Genomic DNA, 24,109 nt, shown 5'->3' on the forward strand with positions numbered 1-24,109 from the left:
TTGCCCTGCGGGCCCTGGTCCCCTGGGTTCATATCCTGACCAGTGGAATCAGCATCGGTCTGAGCAGCCCCTGTACACAAAGGGTGCTTAGCTTTTGAGGACCTTAAGACCACTTGAAGAAGTTTTACCCCCAGCCTGCAGTTTCCCTACCTTCCTGGCTTTAAAAGCCTTATGGAGCAATAAAATGAACTCCGAAGAGAAGGAGGAAGAGGAGGAGGAGTCAGAAGCCCCCTCGGGGCTATACTCCGTTGCAGGTGAATGAGGTTGCACTGGTTCGCTCCCTCCGGGAAACCCTGGCTGAGGAGAGAGAGGAGGTGGGAGAATCCCCTCCCCCATAGCTGTACAAGTCACTGATCTAAAAGACTCCCAACATGGCCTCCGTTTCTGTGCTCGGCGGGAACAGATCTGCCTCAGCTGATCGCGATGCAGCTAACCCTGAAGGAGCTCGGGCAGACTTGCTTTTAACCATTTTCATGGCTCCGGAGGATCCCTCCCCCCCCCCCCCCCCGGGGAAGACATGCCGAGCACAGCCCTTCTCGAGAAAGACGCGCGCGGGCCGAGCCACACGCGTGGCACACTGATGATCGCGGCATCGGGCAGCAGGCCTGAGGAAGCTAAAATTCAATTCTGTAAAAAATAGAAAAAGAATTGCGGTCCGCCAACACGCCGAGTCAGGGAGGGAAGAGAGAGCCACAGTGCCGGTAACACCGACCGAAAATGAAAGAAATTCAAAACTTTTTTTTTTTTTTTTTAAACACTTGCCCGGCTGTGGTCCAAGGTCCTGATCCGGCTGGATGGAGTGAACCGGGCTCCCCGGTATCGCACCCAGAGCTTCTAGCTGGAAGCAAGAGGGCCCTCGTCGCTGCAAGGCAGCTGCCTCAAGACCAGTGGGGGATGATCCCCTCAGGATCTTACAAACCCCCTGGGAGGCTCAGGACAGAAACTGCTCCTTCTTCTATATATTTTTTTAAACCAAAGTAAAAACGTTTTAGAGACCGAAATCTCTCTAACTCTCACAGATCTCTCAACTCTGACTAACTCCAATGAGAAATCAGCACCGACTGTAGGTTTTGCATCTCCACCATCTGCTGGAGACAGAAATACTGCCGGACTGTAGGTGGCACCATCCTATATAGGGCAGAGTTTTGTTTTGAAAACTTCTCCATCTGCTGGGGGGGGGGGGGGGGGGGCAAACCCAGGAGTCTGGACTGATCCGGGTACGTACAGGGAATGTCTGTGTGTGCAAAGAGCAAAATCAAGAAACGTTTTCAGGACAACGAACAAGATGGACAATCATTTTTACTGAGTTTCAAAATCACATAACTGGAGCTGTCCCATTAGTTCCATCTTCTTTGGAAACCTCAACTGCCAAGTATAAAATTTGGTCATTTGACAAGTTCATTAAATTGATAAAAAATTTCACATTTAAACAATCTCATTTTGTATTAAACCCCATATTTTTCAAATTGCAGGAGTTATAATTCTGTATGTTCTTCCTTTTCTTTGGTTATCTGCTGGATCTTTTCAGGCAGGATCTCAGTCCAGAATATCATGCGATGATCTTTCAATTTTGTTCTTCTGTTCTGCTTTAAGTCCAGCTCCAGGTACTGTTCATGTTGGTCATAGACTGGCCATTCCACCAAACCTTTGCCATTAGGATTTCTGAGAAAACAAAAAAAAAAAGAATCCACTCCCAGAAATAAGAATAAAGTGTGCCAATCAATCATTTAGTCCTAAAAAGGGTCTAATGCAATACCGTGCACAGCGGTTAGCGCACAGCGTAACACACGACTGGACGCACGTTTGAATGACAATCCATAACCCTGATGCAATATGGGGATTAGGGGGTCCAAAACGTACGTCCAAATCATTGCGTAGCTAATAGCATTCATCACATTTAAATTCCATGTAGATGAGGCTATTAGCTAATCCCTGTGATGCAAAAAATTTCCCGTGTGGCCAATGTGCCCATTGCGGGCAACAAAACAGGATTAGCAGCCAATGTCCAAAAAAATGGATTTCTTTGCATTTTTATGAGAAAATGGACAAAGATCCATCATCTTGTCTTAAAACAGACATTGACAATTTGTTATCCACGGCTAAAGAAGCGGGTTTTCTTATGAAAAAAGAATTTGATTTTTTTAACAGTTAAGCATCCTGTTCTTCCTACAATATACATCTTACCAAAAATCCACAAATCAGTTACACATCCTCCAGGTAGGCCTATCATTTCTGCCAATGGTTCGCTCCTTTGTTCTGAATCATTAAGGGTTACAGTTTTGGACATTTAAGGTTGTTGTTATTAGCACTTTATAAATTCAATCATTTAATTTTTAATTTATTGGAGTCACAACTATGAGTAGCCACAATTTCTTATTTTTCTATATTAGCTCCCCTTACTTATGTATGACATAAATATTTGTTTTTTTCCTCTTGTGTATTCAAATATTGGTTCAATCAATGGTACAAATACATGCATATATTTTTTTTTTTTCATTCACACAGTCCTAGTTTATTTTTCAAAAATCATTTGTTACAATAGTTCATACAATAACTCAAACATTATGCACAACCTTAGTTTTTTATTTTTATTCTTATTTTGCTATTTTTTATTTTTTATCATTGTTAATTGTATCTTCACGATACAGAAGTGGTTTCAGAACGATCATTTCATTTTTTTCACGTTTAATATTTTTTTTCTCATAATAAAAATTAAAAGTCACTCGTACAGTTATAAGTTTAGTTCATTCAAATAACAATATTCATCATATTCATTTTTTTATTTAACACCACAAGTTATATGTCCACTTTGTTTTGTTTCCACGATTGAGGAGTGTTCGCGCTTATTTTCTATAGTTTTTATTTTTCCAAGCATTTCAGCAGTGTCTCCACACTACGCACTATGGGACATCATCTACACATATTTTTGCTATTTTTCACATTATATTAAACAATGTTCGTCAAAATTATGATTCGTATTTGACTCCATTTAAATCAGATAGTGCATTGTGATATATAATTCAGTTATTTTTTCTATTTTTGTTGATTAATTTTTTTCAAAAGATACCGGTACTTTGAAAGCATGCGCATGACACTTGACTGTAGCTATCCGTTCATTTCAGTAGTTATAGTAAAGTAGATTCAGTACATATGGGCATTTTAAAACCACGCCCCCTCTCTTGATTGACAAGTGTTTTGGCACGGTTTTGCGCCTTAAAAAAATGACAGCGTCTTTGCTTTCAATTGTTTCGAGTGAACAAGGGAAAGCTATGCTGCCGTCTATGCTTGCTGTCACAAGTTCAAAGTGTAAGTTATCTAATATCTTTTAGTTTCGTATCATCAATGGGCATACTTTTCGCTATTTAAGTTTGCTGCCACGAATTAAATTATGCACTTTGTATTTCATCCGTAGCCACCTTTTTTTTCCTTTATTGTATTTGATACAAAGAGAAGGTGTTTTTTCTCAGTTGGGTTTATAGGTTATTCCTGTACATTTAAGTAGTGATTAAACACATGCATACATTTTTCATTCATCCATATAGTTCTAGTTCGAAATAACTGAGTCTCAATTTATAGCTCATATTCTTTACCGCTAATTGCATTTTTCACGACATATTAGTAATTTTTTAGAGCGAGCTATTCTATCCTTTTTACATTGCATTTATTTTTATTAGTACAACTATACTAAAATTTATATGCTATTTGCACAGTCACAGTTTCACAATATCAATTATTTTTTGTTTTTACATATTTTTACACAGCTTATGATTTTCAACACTTTTTTAATTCTTTTTATTTTTGTTCATAATGGCTTGGACTTATAACTTTATTAGTGTTCTCTACACTATGCATAATCATATTTTTATCATTGTTCATGGTTACAATAGTAAACCAGTTAAAAGTCAAATATCTTAAGTTATTGTTTTTTAAAACACACATCCGAGCATTTATTTTTTTCTCCTGTGTATTTAAACAATGGTTTAAACACATGCACATATTTTTTATTTACACAGTTCTAGTTCATGTTTCATATTTTTGGTTCATTAATTTCTTTTCCATAAGATATCGACACTTTGAAGACATGCGCATGACATTTGACTGTAGCTATCTGTTCATTTTCGCAGTCATAGTTTCAGTACATATGGGCATTTCAAAACCACGCCCCCTCTCTTTGATTGACAAGTGTTTTGGCGCGGTTTTGTGTTTTAAAAAAAAGTGACAGCGTTGCATCCAATAGTTTTGAGTGAACAAGGGAAAGCTATCCTGCCGTCTATGCTTGCTGTCACAATTTTAAAGCGTAAGTTATTTAAATATCTTTCTTTTCAATGGGCATATTTTTTGGCTATTCGTTAGCTATCACGAATTCGTATGTTATCCGTGTTACAATCACCAGTAGCCACATTTTTTCCCTTTATTAAATTTCAAACGAAGATAAGGTGTTCTTCCTACTTGGGTTTTTAAGTCATTCCTGCATATTCAAATACATGCACACAATTTTTATTCATTCATATAGTTCAAGTTCACTCTCTATAATAACTGGGTCACTATTTATAGTTTATTTTTTACCGCTAATCGCATTTTCACGACACAGCATTAATTTTTAGTACGTGTTATTCTATTCTTTTCACTGTACATTTATTCTTATCAGCACAACTTGACTAAAATTTAAATGTTATTTGCACACTCATAGTCTAACAATGTCTGTTGTTTTTATGCTTATCATTATTTTTCACATTTTTTCATTTTTATTTGAAATGGTTCCTTTAGTATGGCTTGTACTTATAACTGTCTTAGTGGTCTTTACACTTTGTACAATCGAACATCAATCATATTTTTACCACTGTTCATGGTTACACCAGTCAAAAATCAAATATTATTTACATATCTCAAGTCACTGTTTTTTCAAAACATACAGCCGAGTCATAGGGTTTAACTTTGTTCATCAATGTTTTTTCCAAAAGATACCGGTACATTCACTACCTTGTGTTGATGAATACAAGAAAAAAACAGAGATATCGCTGCCAATAAGTTTTTTCAAGCCAATCCAATAGTGAGTACACATCGTAATTAATTTAGCAAATATTTTTGTGTCAAATGGTACACATTTTTTAATTCAGAGTGACATTTTTGGGTTCCAACTCAGATTTTAAGTTTATTTATTACTATTTATTATTATTTATTATTTCTTATTTTTCACATTTCTTAACATGCCAGCTTAATAAGTCTTACTTTTTAGATATTTAAATTTGTCATTTTATATTACAGAACATCCATGCATAGTCTTTTTTAAGACTTGGTTTCTTTCATCCAATACACGAATTGAGTTGAGGTAAAGGCCACATTTTTACTGTATTGTTTACATGTAATTTGTCATAATCTGTATGTTACACCACATTTTTATGTTACCATTTTATTCGTATTTATCAATTATGTTTTTATGATTTTTATTATCTATTCATGTGTGTTATTTGTATGTTGTAGCCCCTGATGTAGCCCCACTGTAAGAGGGCAAAACTCGGCCAGAGTTGGGCACTTTTCATACACTCGTGTCACCTTGCAATTAAGAAATCCATTTTTTTGGACACTGGCTGCTAATCCTGTTTTGTTGCCCTCACGGCTTTGTTAGACAGCCTTCCTTGCTGTTTCTTCAGTCCTTCAATGTGCCCATTGCAACACGACAAATTTTGTGCCAGGCCAAGGCTGACATAAAGGTATGCAACGCTCAAGGACGCATTGAAAAAAAAGAAAATTTCTGCTTTCTGTGATTCCTCCTAATAGTATCGTAGAGATACTAAGTAGGAGGAATCAAATAAAGTAGATTTAGTTAAAAAAAAAATTTTTTTTTGAAAAAAAAAAAAGGTTTTTTTGGGGGAAAAAAGGTTTTTTGAGGAAAAAAAGGTTTTGGGGGAGAAAAAAAGGGTTTGGGGGGGAAAAGAAATTCTGGATGTTCAATATTCACACATAAGATAGATGGTTCAGGCTGTGTATCTTGTGCATGTCTATGCCGGTAGTGGGAAAAAATAAGCCCTTGTAGATAATGAGTGTCCATTTTCCCAACCCACTCGACAGCCGTCTCTCCTGTGCGCCCGATGCCAAGGCGGTGCTAGGGATGCACAAATTTTCCCTAGCGCCTCCTTTTTTGCACGCCCATTTTCCTATCATGCACCCAGGAGAGGTGGCTGAGCGTGCAGTAGGAAAACAGCTGCTCAGCATTGAGTGCCCATTTTCTGCGCACAAATATTGCATTGGCCCCAAAGAGTCAAATTCAAATGCCATAGACCAGTGACTTACGCAATTGATGTCAAATGTGTTCTGACTCTTACCCGGTTCGAGCAAAATTTGCCCAATACTGCATCATTGTTCTGCTTAACCTCTTCTCTTCCTCTGTAGCATTACCTGAAAGACAGAATATGAACGTGATACACACATGCATGAGATTTAGAAAATATGGAGCTGTGTATAGCCTTCCTGTGCACTTGCTGCTAGTGTGCACAGTGTCTTTAATAATGCTGCGTTTTATTGCAGAACTAATGATACCAAAAAGAGCCAGAAGGACAGATAGGATTTCAGAGTCAACATTTTTCCAACTTACTGCCAGCGGTGTCACATGGGCTTCCTGAGTAACTTGTCATAGGTTCCCTTTTTTAGTGAGACAACAAAAACTTAATCAGCCTAAAAAAGTAGATCCCCTAACAGTCACTTATTGCTTAGCGGTTTCAGCCACCACAAATTGCGCTATAGATCATCGCAGCATATTAGGTTTAAATCCAACCCAAAGATGGCAACAGTAAGTTGTTTACAGGGAGGGCAATTTGCAAAAAAGCCATTTACCCATGAAAATAGATATTTACCTGGGTGAAAGGGCTATTTGAAAACTGCCCACCTTGTACGCGGGTAGAAGTAGGCAGTTGGTTCCACAACACACACGACTTTCAGGCCGATTCAGTACGGTGCGCTCAGGCTAAGCTCACAGTTAGCCCCCGTCTAGACGCACGTTTTCCACGCACTAATATTACCCCTTATATAGTAAGGGGTAATAGCGCGAGGAAAAACGCGTGTCCAACCCCCCTGAAACTAATCGCGCCCGCAACATGCAAATGCATGTTGATGAGCCTATTAGTTATTCCCGCGCGATACAGAAAGTAACATCTGCCCGGTACCGGGAAAGTGTACAGAAAAGCAGAAAAAAATGCTTTTCTGTACACCCTCCGACTTAATATCATAGCGATATTAAGTCAGAGGCTCCAAAAAAAAAAAATTTAAAAATTCTAAAAAAAAAAAAAAAAAAAAAAGTACAAATCTGCCCACGGCATGCGGGTTGGAAGATGGACGCTCAATTTTGCTGGTGTCCGTTTTCCGAACACGTGGCTGTCAGCGGGTTCGACAACTGACGCTGTTAAAATTAAGCGTCGGCTGTCAAACCTGCTGACAGCCGTCGCTTCTGTCAATAAGGAGGCACTAAGGATGCGCTAGTGTCCCTAGCGCCTCCTTATTTCCGCAGGCCCACATTTAAATACAGAATCGCACGCCCAGGAGAGTGGCCTGGGCGCACATCGGGAGAGCTGGCGCTCGCCTCGGAGCACCAGCTCTCCTGCGAATTTTACTCAATCGGCCCGTTGATTTGCAATTTCATGGACTTGTTCCGGGGGTGGAGTTAGGCAGAAGAGGCAGCACCACAACAAGTACTGCATTTTCAAAACTGCATGCATTGTTTTCATCAGAAATAGTGCACCCACAGGAAAAGCAGGTGCCAATCTCTTTGGTTACTATTTCTCCCCCCCCCCCCCCCCAGACAATTCACAAAAGGAAAAGCCTGCTTATATCTTCCCTTTCAGAACTGGTGCAAAATCCGAGGGAAGGAAGCATCTGCAGACTTTGCACCTGTCTGCGGAGTTTTGAAAATTGCCCATTAAGCCATGAGGTGCTGTTCTAACACAAAAATGACTATAGTCCTCTAAAAGAGCAGTACATTGGAACCACATCTGTCGCATCATGAACTGGGTGGAATGATCTTCTCCTTTTTTTTTAACAGAATGTTTCTCTTCTAAGGCCAGGCCATTACTTACTTAGCATGCCGCTGTCAGTAGCCAGGAATGGGCCTCCTAAGACGAAGCCAATCTCATCTGTATGATCTGCTTTTACATAATCTGGTTTTGAATCGAAAAATTTATTTGGCCGACGCTGAAATTCATAGAGGTAGACGGGAAGGCCAGAATCTAGCAAAAAATGAGAGAGAGCTGCAGTGTGAGAGCAGAATCACCTGGAGCAATGACATTTAATCCAGAGCATAAGGGCTGCAATTCAATTTGGCAAACAGGTTTTTTTTCCCCACCCCCATTTTAGATATTTCCATTAAAAAAAATGCCTGGAGAGAGAAATTCTGGCTGTGGGGATTGTACCTTCAGCAGCTTTACTCCTAATCCCAGTGTTTTTTGTTTTTTTTTTTTATCAGAGATACCGCTTAGAAAGTTGCTTTCTGATTGTTCTTGTTTTGGAGTCAGAGGGTAGATTTGGAAGTAAAAAAGTGATCTAGAACAGAACATTACTTAGATTTTATATATATACTAGCAAAAAGTGCTCAGCATTACTTGGGTAATCTGGGCTGTAACAGCCTGCGTGTCTGTCTGTGTGTGCCTGTTGGGACCTGCTGTGCACGCCTGTGCCTCTCTGCTTGTTGGTGTCTGTGTGCATGTATGAGCCAGTATTTACTTGTGTGCCCCTATGCCTGTCTTCCCCTGTGCGTGGGAGTATGAGAGACAGGGCTTCACAGACAGAGCATATTAGCAAACAGACCAGACGTTGCTCAGGTTGTGTGCTCAATAACAGCTTGTACTTCGGCGAGTGCGCTTGTGCATCTGTAGGTGTCTATATGTGAAAACAGAGCATATTGTCTTTGCACAAAGCACCTGCCACTGTTCAAAGTTATATTCTTATATTGAGGCTGAACTGCAAACTGAAGTTCTTTTGTATTCGTATATTTTTTCTCCAGTTAATTACATTCCTACGTTCTATTAGTTTCCAAACTCCCAAGCCAATCAGATTTTCAGGATATCCACCATAAGTATAATGAGACTGATTTGCATGCATTACCTCCATTGTTTGCAAATATGCATCATGCATATTCATGGTGGATACCCTGAAAACCTGATTAGGTGGGGTTTCTTGGAACCTGCTGTTCTATAATATGAATTTAAGCAAATGTTGCCTGTATTTAGCTGAATCTATAATTTTTTTAGAACTGGATTTGGCGCAATGGAGAAATTACTTACCTGATAATTTTGTTTTCCTTAGAGTAGACAGATGGACTCAGGACCAATGGGTATAGTGTACTCCTGATAGCAGTTGGAGACGGATCAGATTTCAATCTGATGTCAGTCCCTAGTACATATACCCCTGCAGGAAGTGCAGCTCTTCAGTATTCTCCTCGAAAAGCATTGTGGATATATGTTCTGGTCGTGGCCTTGAAAGGCCTTGCATACTGTTGCGGGATGGGTTTAGTGTGCCCTTGGGCCTCAGCCTGAACCCGGGCGCACCCAGGGCCGACCCGAGGGTTGACGGTGAATTCCAGCATGGCTGGCGGGCTACCCTCCACCAGGCCTGCAGGCTCCCAAGGCCAACAACAAGGAGTTGTTGGGATGTGAATGGTCCTCCGACCATTCTGAGCCCTTTTGGACCTGCTGCTTGGAACAGTATGGAGCAGCAGGCCTGGCCTGAGGTGAGGGCAGTCGGAGGCTTTGACATGAAGACAGACATTGGTATGGATGCAACGGCATCACAGAAGATGAAGACACTTGGGATGATGCAACGGCATCACAGAAGACGAAGACACTTGAGTTGATGCAACGGCATCAAGGACGAAGACACTTGGGCTGAAACACTATTGCACAGTCTTTCAGGGTGCCCTACTCAGCCCACCCGCGGAACTGAGTCGCGGACCATCCTGTCCCACTGCGCGCCCTACACAGCCTGAAGGCTGGTCACGGACCACGAGGAGAGCGGGACGTGCGCAGGGAAGATCCAGGCGAGGAGGGACTCGATGTCGGGACCAATGACATCCGAAGCTCCGACGGCTGGCGGGAACAGAAGCTCCAGAGCACAGGGACGGAACCCCCCTGTTGGCCACTGCAAGGCACAGCAGGTCAGAAGGCTAGGAGCACATACGAAGACGCAGGAAAGAACATCTGGGAAGGCAAGAACATCAGGACGAGGAAGATCAGAACCGGAACATCAGGATATCTGGACGGGACATCTGGACAGGGACCTCAGGCACAACATCAAGACAGAAGACATGGAACGAAGACTGGACGGGACATCTGGACAGGAACCTCAGGCAACAAAGACAAGAGTTAACATGGTGAGACAACAGGAACTCCATGGAGAAGACGAGAAGACCTGACGGAGCTCTGGCAGGCAGGAGCCTCCAGAAGGAGGCTTCTGATAATTCTGTCACTCTGATGCAAGGCCAAGACAGACTGACGGAGCAGCCCTTTTATAGGGCTGGAGCAGGAAGTCAGTCCAAAGGTGGGGTCAGCCACACTTCCTGTGGCTGGCCCTTTAAATCTAGCAGAAAGGCGCGCACCGGCACATAAGAAGCAGGCAGGAAGCTGTGCAGGACCGTGGACAGTGGCCTGCACCGACGTACAGCACAGGGAGAGCAGGAAACGGGCAGCAGGCTTCGGGGCAGCCTCCAGGCTGTCCCACGAGGACCCCCTTGACGACGTCTCGGCTCCCTGCCGCGAGGTTGGCCCGGGGTGGCTCCAGGCCGCGAAGAGGAGCAGGAAGGAGGATATCCGGGGTGGCCTCCGGGCCGCGTAGGCAAAACAGTCCGTGGCTCCAGCCGCATGGAAGGCCCGATGGCAGCGTCCTGCCGCGTCAGGTGAAGCAAGGCGGCATGGTGAGTGAGTCTGCTCGTGGGAGGGTCCACGGGTCCGCGGGAGGGTCCACGGGCAGCGGGTCATAACAGATATATGTGTGACTGACTACTTTGATTAACTTGAATAACTTCATAACTTGGTTAAACTTTATAACTTGATTAACTTGACTGGTTGAATTGGCTATAGCTTGAGACCACCAGTGTACTCAACCGGAAAGCGTCGACACCCGGTAGGGTGGGTGTTCTAAGTGAATGAAAACATGGCTTACTCTTGAATCATTTGAAATTCCATGCATAACGGCAGCCAAGGGTGGGATGCTGAGTCCACCTGTCTACACTAAGGAAAACGAAATTATCAGGTAAGTAATTTCTCCATTTCCTAGCGTGTAGCAGACGGACTCAGGATCAATGGGATGTATAAAAGCTACTCCCGAACTGGGTGGGAGGCTGCCCATGACCCACTTAGTACTGCCCTTGCAAATGCCGTGTCCTCCCAAGCCTGAACATCCAGATGGTAGAATTTGGAGAAGGTGTGGATGGAGGACCATGTCGCCGTCCTGCAAATCTCGGCGGGTGACAGCATTCTGGTTTCTGCCCAGGACACTGCCTGGGCTCTAGTAGAATGGGCCGTGACCTGTAGAGGTGGTGGCTTGCCTGCTTCTACGTAGGCTGCCTTGATGACTTCCTTGATCCAGCGGGCTATGGTTGCCCGCAAGGCCGCTTCTCCTAGTCTCTTCCCGCTGTGAAGGACGAATAGGTGGTCCATTTTTCGTACGGGTTCCGACATTTCCAGGTATCTGGATAGGAGTCTGCCGATGTTGAGGTGGAGTAGACTACGAGCTTCTTCCGAATTTTTCGACTCATCCAGCGATGGTAGCGAGATGGTTTGGTTAAGATGGAAGTGTGACACTACTTTGGGAAGGAACGAAGGGACCATGCGTAGCTGGATGGTTCCCGGGGTGAGCCTGAGGAATGGCTCACGGCAGGACAGTGCTTGTAGTTCTGAAATGCGACGGGCTGAACAAACTGCCAGCAGGAAGGCTGTCTTTAAAGTTAACAGGCGGAGGGACAGACCTCGGAGGGGCCTGAAGGAGGTTCCTGCTAGAAAATCCAGGACCAGGGATTGAGATTCCAAAGAAGATTGAGATTCCAAAGAGGTACCGGCCATTTTAGTGGTGGGCGGATGTGTTTGACTCCTTTCAGGAAGCGTGATATGTCCGGGTGAGAAGCTATGCTTTCGCCCTCGCTCTTGGGGCCATAGCATGACAATGCGGCCACCTGTACCCGGAACAGAGCCTTCTGTAGCCCATTCTGCAAGAATTCCAGGATCATGGGAACTTTAATTGAGTGTGGTATGATGTTGTGGTCTTCGCACCAGGCTTCGAATATTCTCCAAATCCTTATGTACGTTAAAGATGTGGAGAACTTGCGTGCTCGGAATAGGGTGTCGATTACAGCCCCCGAGTATCTGCTCTTTCTCAGGCGAGCCCTCTCAATGGCCATGCCGTAAGAGAGAATTGAGCTGGATCCTCGTGGAGGATAGGTCCTTGTTGAAGCAGGTCTCTGTGTGGAGGCAGTGGAAGGGGCTCCCTGCCAGTAGTCTTCTCATGTCTGCATACCACGGTCTTCTTGGCCAGTCCGGGGCCACCAGAAGTACTAGTCTCCTGTGTAGCTGTATCTTGTGAATGATTGCACCCAATAGGGGCCACGGCGGGAAGGCGTATAATAGGGTCCCCTGTGGCCAGGTCTGTACCAGGGCATCGATCCCCTGGGGCTGAGGTTCCCGCCTGCGGCTGAAGTACCTGGGTACTTGGGCGTTGGACCGGTTTGCCAGAAGGTCCATGTCTGGTGTCCCCCACCGGTTCGCTATCACTTGGAACGCTGCAGACGACAGCTTCCATTCTCCTGGGTCTAGACTTTCTCTGCTGAGGTAGTCCGCTGTGATGTTGTCTTTCCCGGCGATGTGGACGGCTGAGATCTCCTGGAGGTTTACTTCCGCCCACGACATTAGGGGTCTATTTCCAGAGACACCTGTTGGCTTCTGGTTCCCCCCTGACGGTTGATGTAGGCCACTGGCGTGTTGTTGTCAGACATTACTCTGACTGCTTTGACTCTGAGTCTGTGAGCGAATCGTAGGCAAGCTAGCCTGACTACCCGTGCTTCTAGGCGGTTGATGTTCCATCCCGACTCTTCTGCGTTCCACTGCCCTTGGGTGGTTAACTCCTCGCAATGTGCTCCCCATCCTCGTAGGCTGGCGTCTGTGGTAAGCAGGGTCCAGGTTGGTGAAGATAGCCTTGTTCCCTGGCTCAGGTGGCTGACCTGCAGCCACCACCGTAGCTGGGTCCGGACTCTGCCCGGGAGTGATAGCCGTATGGCGTAGTTCTGAGACAGTGGATTCCATCGCGATAGAAGTGAGCGCTGTAGGGGTCTCATGTGAGCTCGCACCCATGGCACTACTTCCAGTGTGGATGCCATCAGACCGAGGACTTCCAGGTAATCCCATGCTGTGGGGCGAGGTTCGCTCAGCAGGATTTGTAACCGGTTCCACAGTTTTGATCTCCTTGTGGGAGTCAGGCTGACCTTGTCTTCTTTGGTGTCGAATCGGATTCCTAGGTATTCTAGAGACTGTGTGGGCTGCAGACAACTTTTGTTTGTGTTGATCACCCATCCTAGGCTCTCCAGTAGAGTTTTGACTCTGTTGGTTGCTTGGTGGCTTTCCTCTGGGGATTTCGCCCTGATCAGCCAATCATCTAGGTAAGGGTGTACGAGGATTCCTTCCTTCCTCAGTGCTGCCGCCACCACCACTATGATCTTGGTGAACGTCCGGGGTGCTATGGCTAACCCGAAGGGTAGTGCCCGGAACTGGTAGTGATGGTCCAGGATTTTGAAGCGTAGGAAGCGCTGGTGTTCCTGATGAATTGGGATGTGTAGGTAGGCCTCCGAAAGATCCAGGGATGTGAGAAACTCTCCCGGTTGTATCTCCCTTATTACGGAGCTAAGGGTTTCCATGCGAAGCGGGGAATCCTCAGGTGGCGGTTGACCGACTTGAGGTCCAGGATGGGCCTGAACGTCCCCTCTTTCTTGGGGACGATAAAATAAATGGATTAATGCCCAGTATTTATTTCTTGTGGAGGCACTGGGGTTATGGCCTCGAGGGCCAGTAGTCTGGTCAGTGTAGCTTCCACTGCCACCCTCTTGGAGAGGTCGTGGCAGGGGGATTCCATGAACTTGTCCGGAGGGGTTCATAGGAAATTCAGGTAGTACCCCTCTCGAATGATGGCTAGGTCCCACTTGTCCGAATTATCTCGACCCATCTGTGGTAGAATAGGGCTAGTCTGCCCCCTATGTCTTCTTCTCTTGGACGGGTCGGCTGAATCTCATTGTGGGGTGCGGCTGGGGCCTGGACCCGAGCTGGTTCCCCTCTGGTTGTGCTTGTTCCTGCTCATAGGGTGGGGCACTTGATAGTTGCTTCTGTATGGACTGAAGCGCTGTGAACCTCTGCCCCTGGAGGACCGGGGGAAGGGTCGCTGGTTTCTCTTATTCCTGTCATCCGGTAGGCATGGCAATGCGGACTCGCCCCATTTGTTGGCCAGTTTCTCTAGTTCGCTGCCAAACAGGAGGGATCTTTTGAAGGGCATCCTTGTGAGACGCATTTTGGAAGATGCGTCGGCCGACCAGCTTCGGAGCCAGAGTTGTCTCCTGGCAGCCACAGCTGATGACAATCCTCTGGCTGCTGTGCGCACCAGATCGGAAGCAGCGTCCGCAAGGAATGATACTGCTGGTTCCATGGCCTCATCAGGGGTGCTGCTCCTGGTCTGGGAGAGGTAGCCACATGTCACTACGGTGCAGCAGGCCGCTATTTGTAGGGCTGCCATAGCTCGTCCCCCTTTGAATGTGGACTCTGGAGCACTCCATTCCAGGTCGATTAGCTGCTGGACGACTTGTAACAGAGGGAAATGGCAGGAGGTCTGGCGGAGGCCCTCTAGCAGGGGATTTGTCTTAGTCTCCCTCGAAGCACTTGTGCCTGGGATAGCGAGCTCCTTCAGGCTGTGGGTGACCAGGTCAGGGAGCTCGTCCTTGGTGAAGAAGCGCCTCATGGTTTGGTGAGTCTCTGTCCCCGGGGGGAGTTCACCCTCTTCTAGGGGCTCTGCTTCCTCTTCAGAGTTGTCCGTGTCCCCATAGGTGGGGCTTCTGGGCAGTGGAAACATTTGTCTAGGCCTAGAGGGGCCTGGGGCATAAAGGTCCTCTGGTGGAGGCTGTGGCTGTTTAGCCGGAGGCTCCATCTGCATGTGGATGAAGGTGTGTAGCCCTTTGAAGAATTCCACCCATGAGATAGACGCTGGGTCCAAGCTAAGGGGCGTTGAGTCCCTGGGGTCCCTGTCTGAGGGGGTGTCCCGCTGGAATTTGCTGGGTCCGGGGTACTCATTGAGGAGCTAGTACTCGGCACTGGGTGGGACTGGCCCTGGACTGGATCTCCCAGGGCCTCCTCGCACTGAGCGCACAGGGCATTGGCATCTTCGCTTTGTGTGGCTCTGATATGGCATGCTGGGCAGAGGCCTTGAGCCTTGATCTCCGTTTCTGGTGGTGCCATGGCTATAGGCACGTAAACCCTTATGCGCTCTGGCGCGTCTAAGATGTGCGTGCGGGTTGTGCGCGTAGTTGTGTGCCCAAGTCGCAGGTATGCGCTCAGCCCGGTAGGCGCGCAATGTGCGTATATCTTATGTGCACAGCCCTTGTGCGTGTAACTTTATGCGCACATGTATTTTGTGTGCCTAGCTAGCCTTGTGCGCCCGGATCGAGACGGCGGACAGAGCAGCATATAGGGCCAAGATGGCGACGGCGACCACGTGGGCAATATAGCGACCACCTCGGAGGGTCTCTGTTAGGGTGGATTAACCCGGCGGCACTGGTCCCGGCAGGCGACCTGTGCGTCTCCTCGAACCTCTGAGACCGGAGTCTATGCTGAAGATTTCTACTTTACCTTGTCTTCGGCGCTTCCCGGTTTCATTCCGGGTGGTCTCCAGCTGCGGGGGGAGAGGGCAAATACCTTCACTGCCGCGCTCGAGGGTGCACCCGCTGCCTCTCAGCTGCGCCCAAGATCGGGGGATAGGTCCTCGCCGCGAATCGGCCGCCGGACCGAGGCTTACCTCCGAGGGACCACGGAAATCACCTCAGGAATTCTCAACTGGGGGAGGGACCCGAGGGTCTCGTCTTCAGAGTAGGTTTTCTTCCGAATTTGGGTTTTCTCCACTGAATTTATTCTAACGCTGTGAGAGCGTGCAGATAGTCCGTAACTGCTATGGAGACGGAAAATACTGAAGAGCTGCACTTCCTGCAGGGGTATATGTACTAGGGGCTGATGTCAGATTGAAATCTGATCCGTCTCCAACTGCTGTCAGGAGTACACTATACCCATTGGTCCTGAGTCCATCTGCTACACGCTAGGAAACACTATTTATAACCATCTAGGTAGCTACTACACAGCCAGCTACGCAGCTTGTGGAAATTGTACCTCATAATAGATAACAGCAGATAAAGACCAATTGGTCCATCTAGGCTGCCAATTATAGAAGTCCACACTTCCCAGGATATATTGTGATTGTCAACTATAGAAGCTTGACTGCTTGTGAGATATTGATCCTTAATCAAGTCCGTTTGTGTTGTCCTCCTCATTGGTTACCATCCTGCATAAAATAAGCATACTTAATTCAACACCCAACTTCCTTCATATCCCATACCCCTTATCCCCATGTTTTACCATCATATTTTGTAACAATCTAAAGAGCTAATCTAGTGAGACTGTTATCTGAGCATTTGACCACCTAGGTTCTCATGTTCTTGTGAGAAGGCAGTCAGGCACCAACCTGCCAGGATCAACCCAGTTGGTTAATGGGGAGATGTAGCCTGCTGATTCCCACCCAGCTATCCCATGGCCTGCAGTGTTCCCAGGTCATGCTTCCTTCTTTACACCATTCTTCTATGCAGAATGGTTATCAAAAGCCTTACTGAAGTCCAGATAGGCAATATTTACTGCACTTCCCTAAACCACCACAATTGCAACATTCTTAATAAATAAATAAATAAATACATTTTATCAGATGATTTTTCTTTTGTGAAATCATGGTCACCGGTGTTCTTTAAGCTGATTGTTTAAAGGTGCCATGCTGTCTTTTTCTTTGGTATTGTTTCTATAGTATTGCCCACTTCTGAAGTTAGACTAAAATAGTAGATAATGGCAGAAAAAGATCAGCTGACCCATCCAACCTGCCCATTTATTCCTGCCCCATACTGCTAAGGATATATCCCAGCTGCCAGCCATAAAGCATGACCATTTAAAAAAATATCACACCTAATCCAGGACTATTGTTTAGAGATGTGCTTATCATCAGCCCGCCGTGGGAAATTTCGGTTTCCCACAGTTCGGGCCTTTTTTTTTTCAGCCGCCCAGAATTTCAGGTTCGTGCGCGCTAACTCCTGTTAGTGCATGCTAACATTGAAATGTTAGCGCACACTAACGGGGAGTTAGCGCGCACTAGCCCCGAAAAATGAATTTTCATGAAATTTCGGGAAAATTTGCTTTGTTTGTTGGGGTTACTGAAACAGGATGAATTAGTTAATTTCGTTGAAATTGTCTAATTCATCCCAGTCGAATGCACATCTCTACTATTTTTGTCATCATCCTCTTTTGTGCTTTCCCATCTTGGGCAGAAGAGCATACAAGATTCCCCACCAGTTCATACCCAGCACTTCTCTTCTCATGTCTAAACAGAAGGCTTCACAGCTCGTAGCTTGGCTGTTGCCTGAGCAACTGATCTCATAGGTCTGCTATGTGAGCACTTGCGTTTCCACTAGGACTTGAAGCTATTACTTTGTTTCCTGTTAGACAGACCCCCTCAAGTGAGACAACACATAGCTGTGTCCAGGGTTGTAACTGAGCATCTGCGAGAAAGATCCAGATTATTTTCTCATGGAGGGACAGAGAGGAATCTGGAGTTAGCCTACAAACTGCAAGGAGGAGATGGTAGCATGGAAAGGGCCAGAACCAACGGACTCCATAGCAGGGCTGCCAGTACCAAAGGGGAGTAATATGAGCTTCAGCTGGAGCAACTCTAGGACTTGAAAGTAATGTCTTAAGTTCATGAGAAACAGAATCAGGGCCTTGTCAGGCATTTGATTCATGATGACAAGGAGTAGGATTCCAACAATCAATCCTGTGATGATGGAACAGCACTAGAAAAGTGAGCCAACTGCTTAATAGCCCCAAAAGCTTTCCCCGAATAACAGGATGAACCTATGAAGATAAACACCCCAGTGGATAAGCACATCTTCTCAAAGTCCAATTGTTGTCCCAGTTTCTAGTAGTCCTCACATATGGGTGACATCATCAGGATGGAGCCCAATCACGGAACACTTTTGTCAAAGGTTGTCAAAGCACCAACCCTGCATCCAGCAGGGGTCCCCCTTCAGTCTCGTAATATAGCAAAAGTACGTGCGAAAAAATAAAATAACAAAACATAAACGAACCCAACTCCGCGGGGTGGTGGGCGGGTTTTGTGAGGACTAACATCCTACTGTCCTGGGAGAACACCTGTTACAGGTAAGCAACTCTGCTTTCTCACAGGACAAGCAGGATGGTAGTCTTCACATATGGGTGAGTACCGAGCTGAGGATACCCGAGCGAAGCACCAAATGCACCCAAAGACGTGCAACAGGCACAACAACAGGGGTGGAATTTGGTTAGGAGGGCATCCTGAACCCTAACGGGTCAGTGGAAGGATGTTGGTAAGTCAAACTGAAAATAAATTGCGTAGAACAGACTGGCCGAAGATGGAATCTTGTCTGCCAGCCTTATCTAAGCAATAATGGGCTGCGAATGTATGGAGAGAACTCCAGGTAGCAGCCTTGCATATGTCAGGAAGCGGCACCGAACGGAGGTGTGCTACTGAAGACGCCATGGCCCTTATAGAGTGTGCTTTCACACTGTTTTGGAGTGGAATGCCTGCTTGCTGGTAGCAAAAAGAGATACAGTCCGCCAGTCAGGAGGAGAGGGTCTGCTTTCCCACAGGATTTCCAAGTTTGATGGTATCAAAGGAAACAAACAATTGGGTGGATTTCCTGTGGGCTGACATGCGTTCTAGATAGAAGGCATAGAGCACGCTTGCAGTCTAAGAAATGCAGAGCCTGTACTCCTGGATTGGAATGGGGCCTGGGAAAAAAGGTAGGTAGGATAATTAATTGATTAATGTGAAATTCCGATACTATCTTTGGTAAAAATTTAGGGTGGGTGCGGAGCACTACCCTGTCATGCAGAATTTTAGTGTAAGACGGGTAGGTAACTAATGCCTGTAATTCACTAACTCTGCGAGCAGATGTGATTGCAAGAAGAAAAACTACCTTCCAGGTGAGATAGCGGAGATCACAGGAGTGGAGAGGCTCAAATGGAGGTTTCATAAGCCGTCCCAACACTACGTTAAGGTCCCAAGCAGGGGCCGGAGGGCACAGTGGAGGTTTTAAATGAAGCAAGCCTCTCATGAAGCGTGATACTAAGGGTTGTGTTGAAATGGAGACATTTCCTATACCCTTATAGTACGTAGACACTGCACTGACATGCACCCTGATAGAGGAAGTTTTCAGGCCTAACTCTGGCAGGTGCCAGAGATAGTCCAGGAACCTCGCAGTGGAACAAGTGAAGGGGTCTATGGACATGGAAGTGCACCAGACCGTAAACCTGTTCCATTTTGAGCGATAAGACCTTCTCGTTGAAGGCTTTCGTGAAGCCACCAGGATTCAGGATACAGACTCTGAAAGGTTAAGAGGTTGGACTATTAACCTTTCAACATCCAGGCCGTCAGAGACAGAGCCTGGAGGTTGGGGTGGCGCAGGTACCCGTCGTTCTGAGTTATCAGAAGAGGATCCTTCCCCAGGGGAATGTGCCGGTGTATTGATAGGTCCTGGAGGATTGGAAACCACACCTGGCATGGCTAGTGGGGAGCTATCAGAATCATTAAGCCCTTGTCCTTCCATAGCTTCATGAGAGTCTTTGAAATGAGAGGAAGTGGAGGGTACGCATAAAGGAGACCGCTGGCCCAGGAGAGGGCAAAGGCATCACTTGGTTGCGAGTGGTGACTGCGAAAGAGAGAGCAGAAGTTGTCTACTTTGTGGTTGTGGACTGACGCAAAGAGGTCTATGCAAGGGTAGCCCCAATGTTGGAATATTGAGTCTGCTACCGTGGGGTTGAGAGACCACTCGTGCGGATGGAAAGTGCGACTCAGCGTGTCCGCCAAGAGATTGTCCACTCCTGGCAAGTAGGTTGCTTTGAGGCACATCGAGCGGGAAAGGGCCCATGCCCATATTTGTGCAGCTTCCTGTCACAGGAGGTAGGAGCCCGTTCCCCCTTGTTTGTTGATGTACCACATCGCAACCTGATTGTCGGTTTGAATCAGGATGGCTTTGTTTGATAGGCAGTCCTGAAAGGCCTTGAGGGCATATCTGATCGCCCGTAGCTCCAGGAAATGTATTTGGTGTCTGGCTTCCTCTGGAGACCAGGTTCCCTGAGTCTGCAGGTCGCCAAATGTGCACTCCACCCTAGGTTGGATGCTTCTGTTAAGACAATTTGAGGTTCTGGAGTCTGAAATGAAAGGCCTTGAATGAGATTGGAGTGGTGCATCCACCAGGCTAGAGACAGACGGAGCTGTTTGGTAACCTGGATAATGCTGGACATTGGCTGAGAAGCTAGAATCCACTGGGATTTTAGGGTCCACTGCATGACCCTCATGGCAAGGCGAACCATTGGAGTGACATGCACCGAGGACGCCATGTGATCCAGCAGTATGAGGAAGTGACGAGCATTCGAAGATGCTCGAGTTTGCATGAGATGCACCAGAGAGGTTATGGTGAAAGCACGATCCTGGGGGAGGAAGGCTTTCGCCTGTAGTGTGTTTAGGTTGGTCCCTATAAAAGAAAGGGTTTGGGAAGGAACTATCTTGGATTTGGGATAGTTGATTAGAAACCCTAAGGAGATCAGGGTATGGCTAGTGAGACGCAGGGAGGCTAATGCATCCTGCTGAGTCGGAGCCCTTATCAACCAATCGTCGAGATAAGGGTAGACATGTACTCCCTGATTCCTGAGAAAGGCTGCAACCACCACCAGGCACTTGGTGAATACTCGTGGAGTGGAGACTAGGCCGAATGGAAGTACACGGTACTGGAAGTGATGAGGGCTGACCAGGAATCGCAGGAATTTGCGATGAGGAGTTATGGAGATGTGTGTGTAAGCGTCTTGGAGATCTAGAGAGCATAGCCAATCTCCTCTTTGTAGAAGAGGGAGTAGAGAGCCCAAGGTTACCATTTTGAATTTTTCTTTCTGCAAAAATTTGTTTAGGGCGCAAAGGTCCAGTATCGGATGTACGCCACCTGACTTTTTTGGTATCAGAAAATACCGGGAGTAGAACCCTTGTCCCTGTTGGGACAGGGGCACTGGTTCTATTGCTCGGATTTTAAGGAGGATTGAGACCTCCTGTTTGAGCAAGAGAGAGTGGTCGGAAGTCCCCCACGTCAGCCGAGGTGGGGAGTCCGGTGGAACAGTCAGGAAATTTAGGTGGTAACCCTGAGTGACTACCGCAAGCACCCACTGGTCTGTGGTGACTGTATGCCAAATGTTGTTGAAGTGGCAGAGCCGACCACCGACCGGTATGGATGGAAGAGGAATTTGGCTTACACTCTCTAGAAAGGAGTCAAAACCCAGACGCTGGCCCAGGCTGAGAGGCTGGCTGAGACTTTTGAGGTCGAGACTGTCTGGGCTGACCTTTTTGGTAAGGTTTGGAAGGACGCCCTCTAGAAGCCGGAGGATAGAATTTTCTTGGCTTGTAGGCCGGCTGCTTAGAGTCACGTCTGAAAGTTCTCTTTGGGGGCGGATGGAAACTCAGACGGCACAGCGTTTCATGATAGTCCTTCAGCTGCTCCACAGTCTCTCGGATTTTTTCACCGAAGAGATTATCTCCTACACAGGGTAGATCAGCTAACCTGTCTTGCACTTCTGGTCTTAAGTCTGAGGATTTAAGCCAGGCCCATCTCTCCCCGCTGCAGACACTCTAGAGGCAGTGTCAAAAATATCACATGCAGCGCATACCTCATGCTTTCCAGCATCCAGACCTTTTTGAGCCAGAGCATAAAGTTGACTCTGGAGTTGTTCTGGTAAAGAATCAGAAAAATCTTGGATTCTCTTAAAAAGGTCTCTGTAATACTGTGTCATGTATAACTGGTAAGAGGCAATGCGAGATATGAGCATTGAACCATGGAAGACACGTCTACCAAAAGCATCCAGAGATTTATATTCCTTCCCTGGAGGTATGGAGGAATGAGGTTTTGTACGTCGTGCCTTTTTCTGGGCTGATTCAACAACCACAGAGTGATGATCCAACTGTGACTTTTGAAATCCAGGAGCTGACTATACGAGGTAAGTTGCATCTGTCTTATGGTTGACAGGTGGAACTGAACCTGGGTGCTCCCAGTTTCTCTTTAGAAGGTCAATCAGGATTTCATGACTAGGTATAGACATGATCTCCTTAGGAGCATCAAGAAACTGGAGTACTTCCAGCATTTTGTGCCTAGGGTCCTCTTCTGTCTGAAGTTGAAATGGAATGGTTTCAGACATTTCCTTGATGAAATTAATAAAAGACAGATCTTCTGGTGGAGAACGTCGTCTTTCATCTGGAGGAGAGGGCTCTGAAGGCAGGTCATCGATATCCTGGGAGGTATCATCAGTCCAAGGATCATAAGGCTGGTCACCAGCTCCCATAGGATCTCCAGAAGGGAGGAATGGAGTTAATCCCGAAGGACCAGGCCTAGGCATCGATGGCATCGGAAGTGGAACTGACGGCATTGATGGAGGCACCGAAGGAACCGGTGACATCGATGGTAAGATCCCAGACGGTGGAATGGGTATCTGTGCTTCTTCTTCATCCGATGATAATGGAATCGGAGTAGAAGGTACTGGATCCACCGGTGCTCTCGGTTCCAGTGGTGGAAAGGCACCGATCAACGCATCCAGTTTACCCAGTAGCGGTGCAAGTGCTACGGGAATCAGATCGGTGACCGGCTCGGGAACTGGCACCGGCGTCGATGGAGGTTGGAAGCCCTGAAGTGATTTACCGATGGCCTCTTGGATCATCCGATCTAATTCCTCGCGGCGACCTGGGGCGAGTAACCCCGGCTCTGGAGTAGGAGGCAGCACTGGCATAGCTGGAGGGTCCACCGGTGAAGGTGGAATCGCGGATCCCTGCACCACTGAAGGTGGGGAATGCCTTGGTGACCCGGTCACAGAAGAGGATGGGGCCTTTTCTGGACGGGGCTTCTTTGTCAGTGGCTCTGTTGACGTCGATGACGAGGGCTTGCCTGCCTCGGCGGACTGAGCCTTAGGAAGACGGTGTCAACGTTTTTCATGATGATCTGCTCGGTTCTTTTCTTGAGGAGGCAAGGAGGCGATCGACACCCTTGGAATCGTCGACGCCGGTTGGGCAGCAGCAGAGTCCTGGTGCTGACAAGAGGTTGATGGAACCGGCTCAGATGAGGTCGAAGCTATCAATGGAGCCGGGGTTTTTGACTGAAAGAGAAAGTCCATTTTCTCTAAACGAGCCTTGAGGCCCTTCGGTGTCATTTGGCCACATTTGGCACTAGTTTGGACATCATGGTCGGACCCCAAACATAAAACACAGACCCTATGCGGGTCAGTCAGGGACGTTGTCCGAGAACAGTCGGGGCACCAACGAAAACCCGACACCATGACATAGACAAAAATTTAGCCGCGGTGTGGTCGATGGCCAGTAGGCCCTGAAGGAATAATTCGATGGGAATCGACCGCAACTAGGGTAAAGCCTTACCTTTCGACTGCGGAGTACAGATATCGATAGGGGGACCCCTATGGGGTAAACATTTTTGAAAAATTTGAGAGAAGTTCCGGGAGGAAAATTCCTGTCAGGAATCTGAAGAGAGCTCCTTACGCCGTGTGGCTACTGCTGCACGGAAAAAAGAAGATGGAAGGGGGACCCCTGCTGGATGCAGGGTTGGTGCTATGCTGGGCATGCCCAGTAGGTGCCAATCAAAGTTCTAGAAACTTTGACAAAAGTGTTCCATGATTGGGCTCCATCCTGATGTCACCCATATGTGAGGACGACCATCCTGCTTGTCCTGTGAGAAAGGAGGAGTCCTCAGCCAGGACTTGGTATGCAGCAGTCCATC

At 46.8% G+C, this 24,109-nt stretch overlaps 1 protein-coding gene across 6 annotated transcripts in view; it reads right to left on the reverse strand.

Annotated features, from left to right (window-relative positions):
* Nucleotides 1–1,281: 1,281 nt before the first annotated feature.
* The window catches only part of LOC115095118 (fatty acyl-CoA hydrolase precursor, medium chain-like), a 129,871-nt gene continuing 107,043 nt past the window's right edge, over nucleotides 1,282–24,109 (reverse strand). For all 6 annotated transcript variants that reach the window (XM_029608379.1, XM_029608383.1, XM_029608382.1 and 3 more), the window contains 3 exons: nucleotides 8,067–8,216; nucleotides 6,324–6,396; nucleotides 1,282–1,662 (listed from right to left, as the gene is read on the reverse strand). In XM_029608379.1, coding sequence (XP_029464239.1) covers nucleotides 1,476–1,662; nucleotides 6,324–6,396; nucleotides 8,067–8,216 — 410 coding nt within the window. In that variant the 3' untranslated portion in view covers nucleotides 1,282–1,475. The remainder of the gene's footprint in view (nucleotides 1,663–6,323; nucleotides 6,397–8,066; nucleotides 8,217–24,109) is intronic.

Source organism: Rhinatrema bivittatum, chromosome 7 (genome assembly GCF_901001135.1).
Source record: "Rhinatrema bivittatum chromosome 7, aRhiBiv1.1, whole genome shotgun sequence".
Classification (NCBI taxonomy): Eukaryota; Metazoa; Chordata; class Amphibia; order Gymnophiona; family Rhinatrematidae; genus Rhinatrema; species Rhinatrema bivittatum.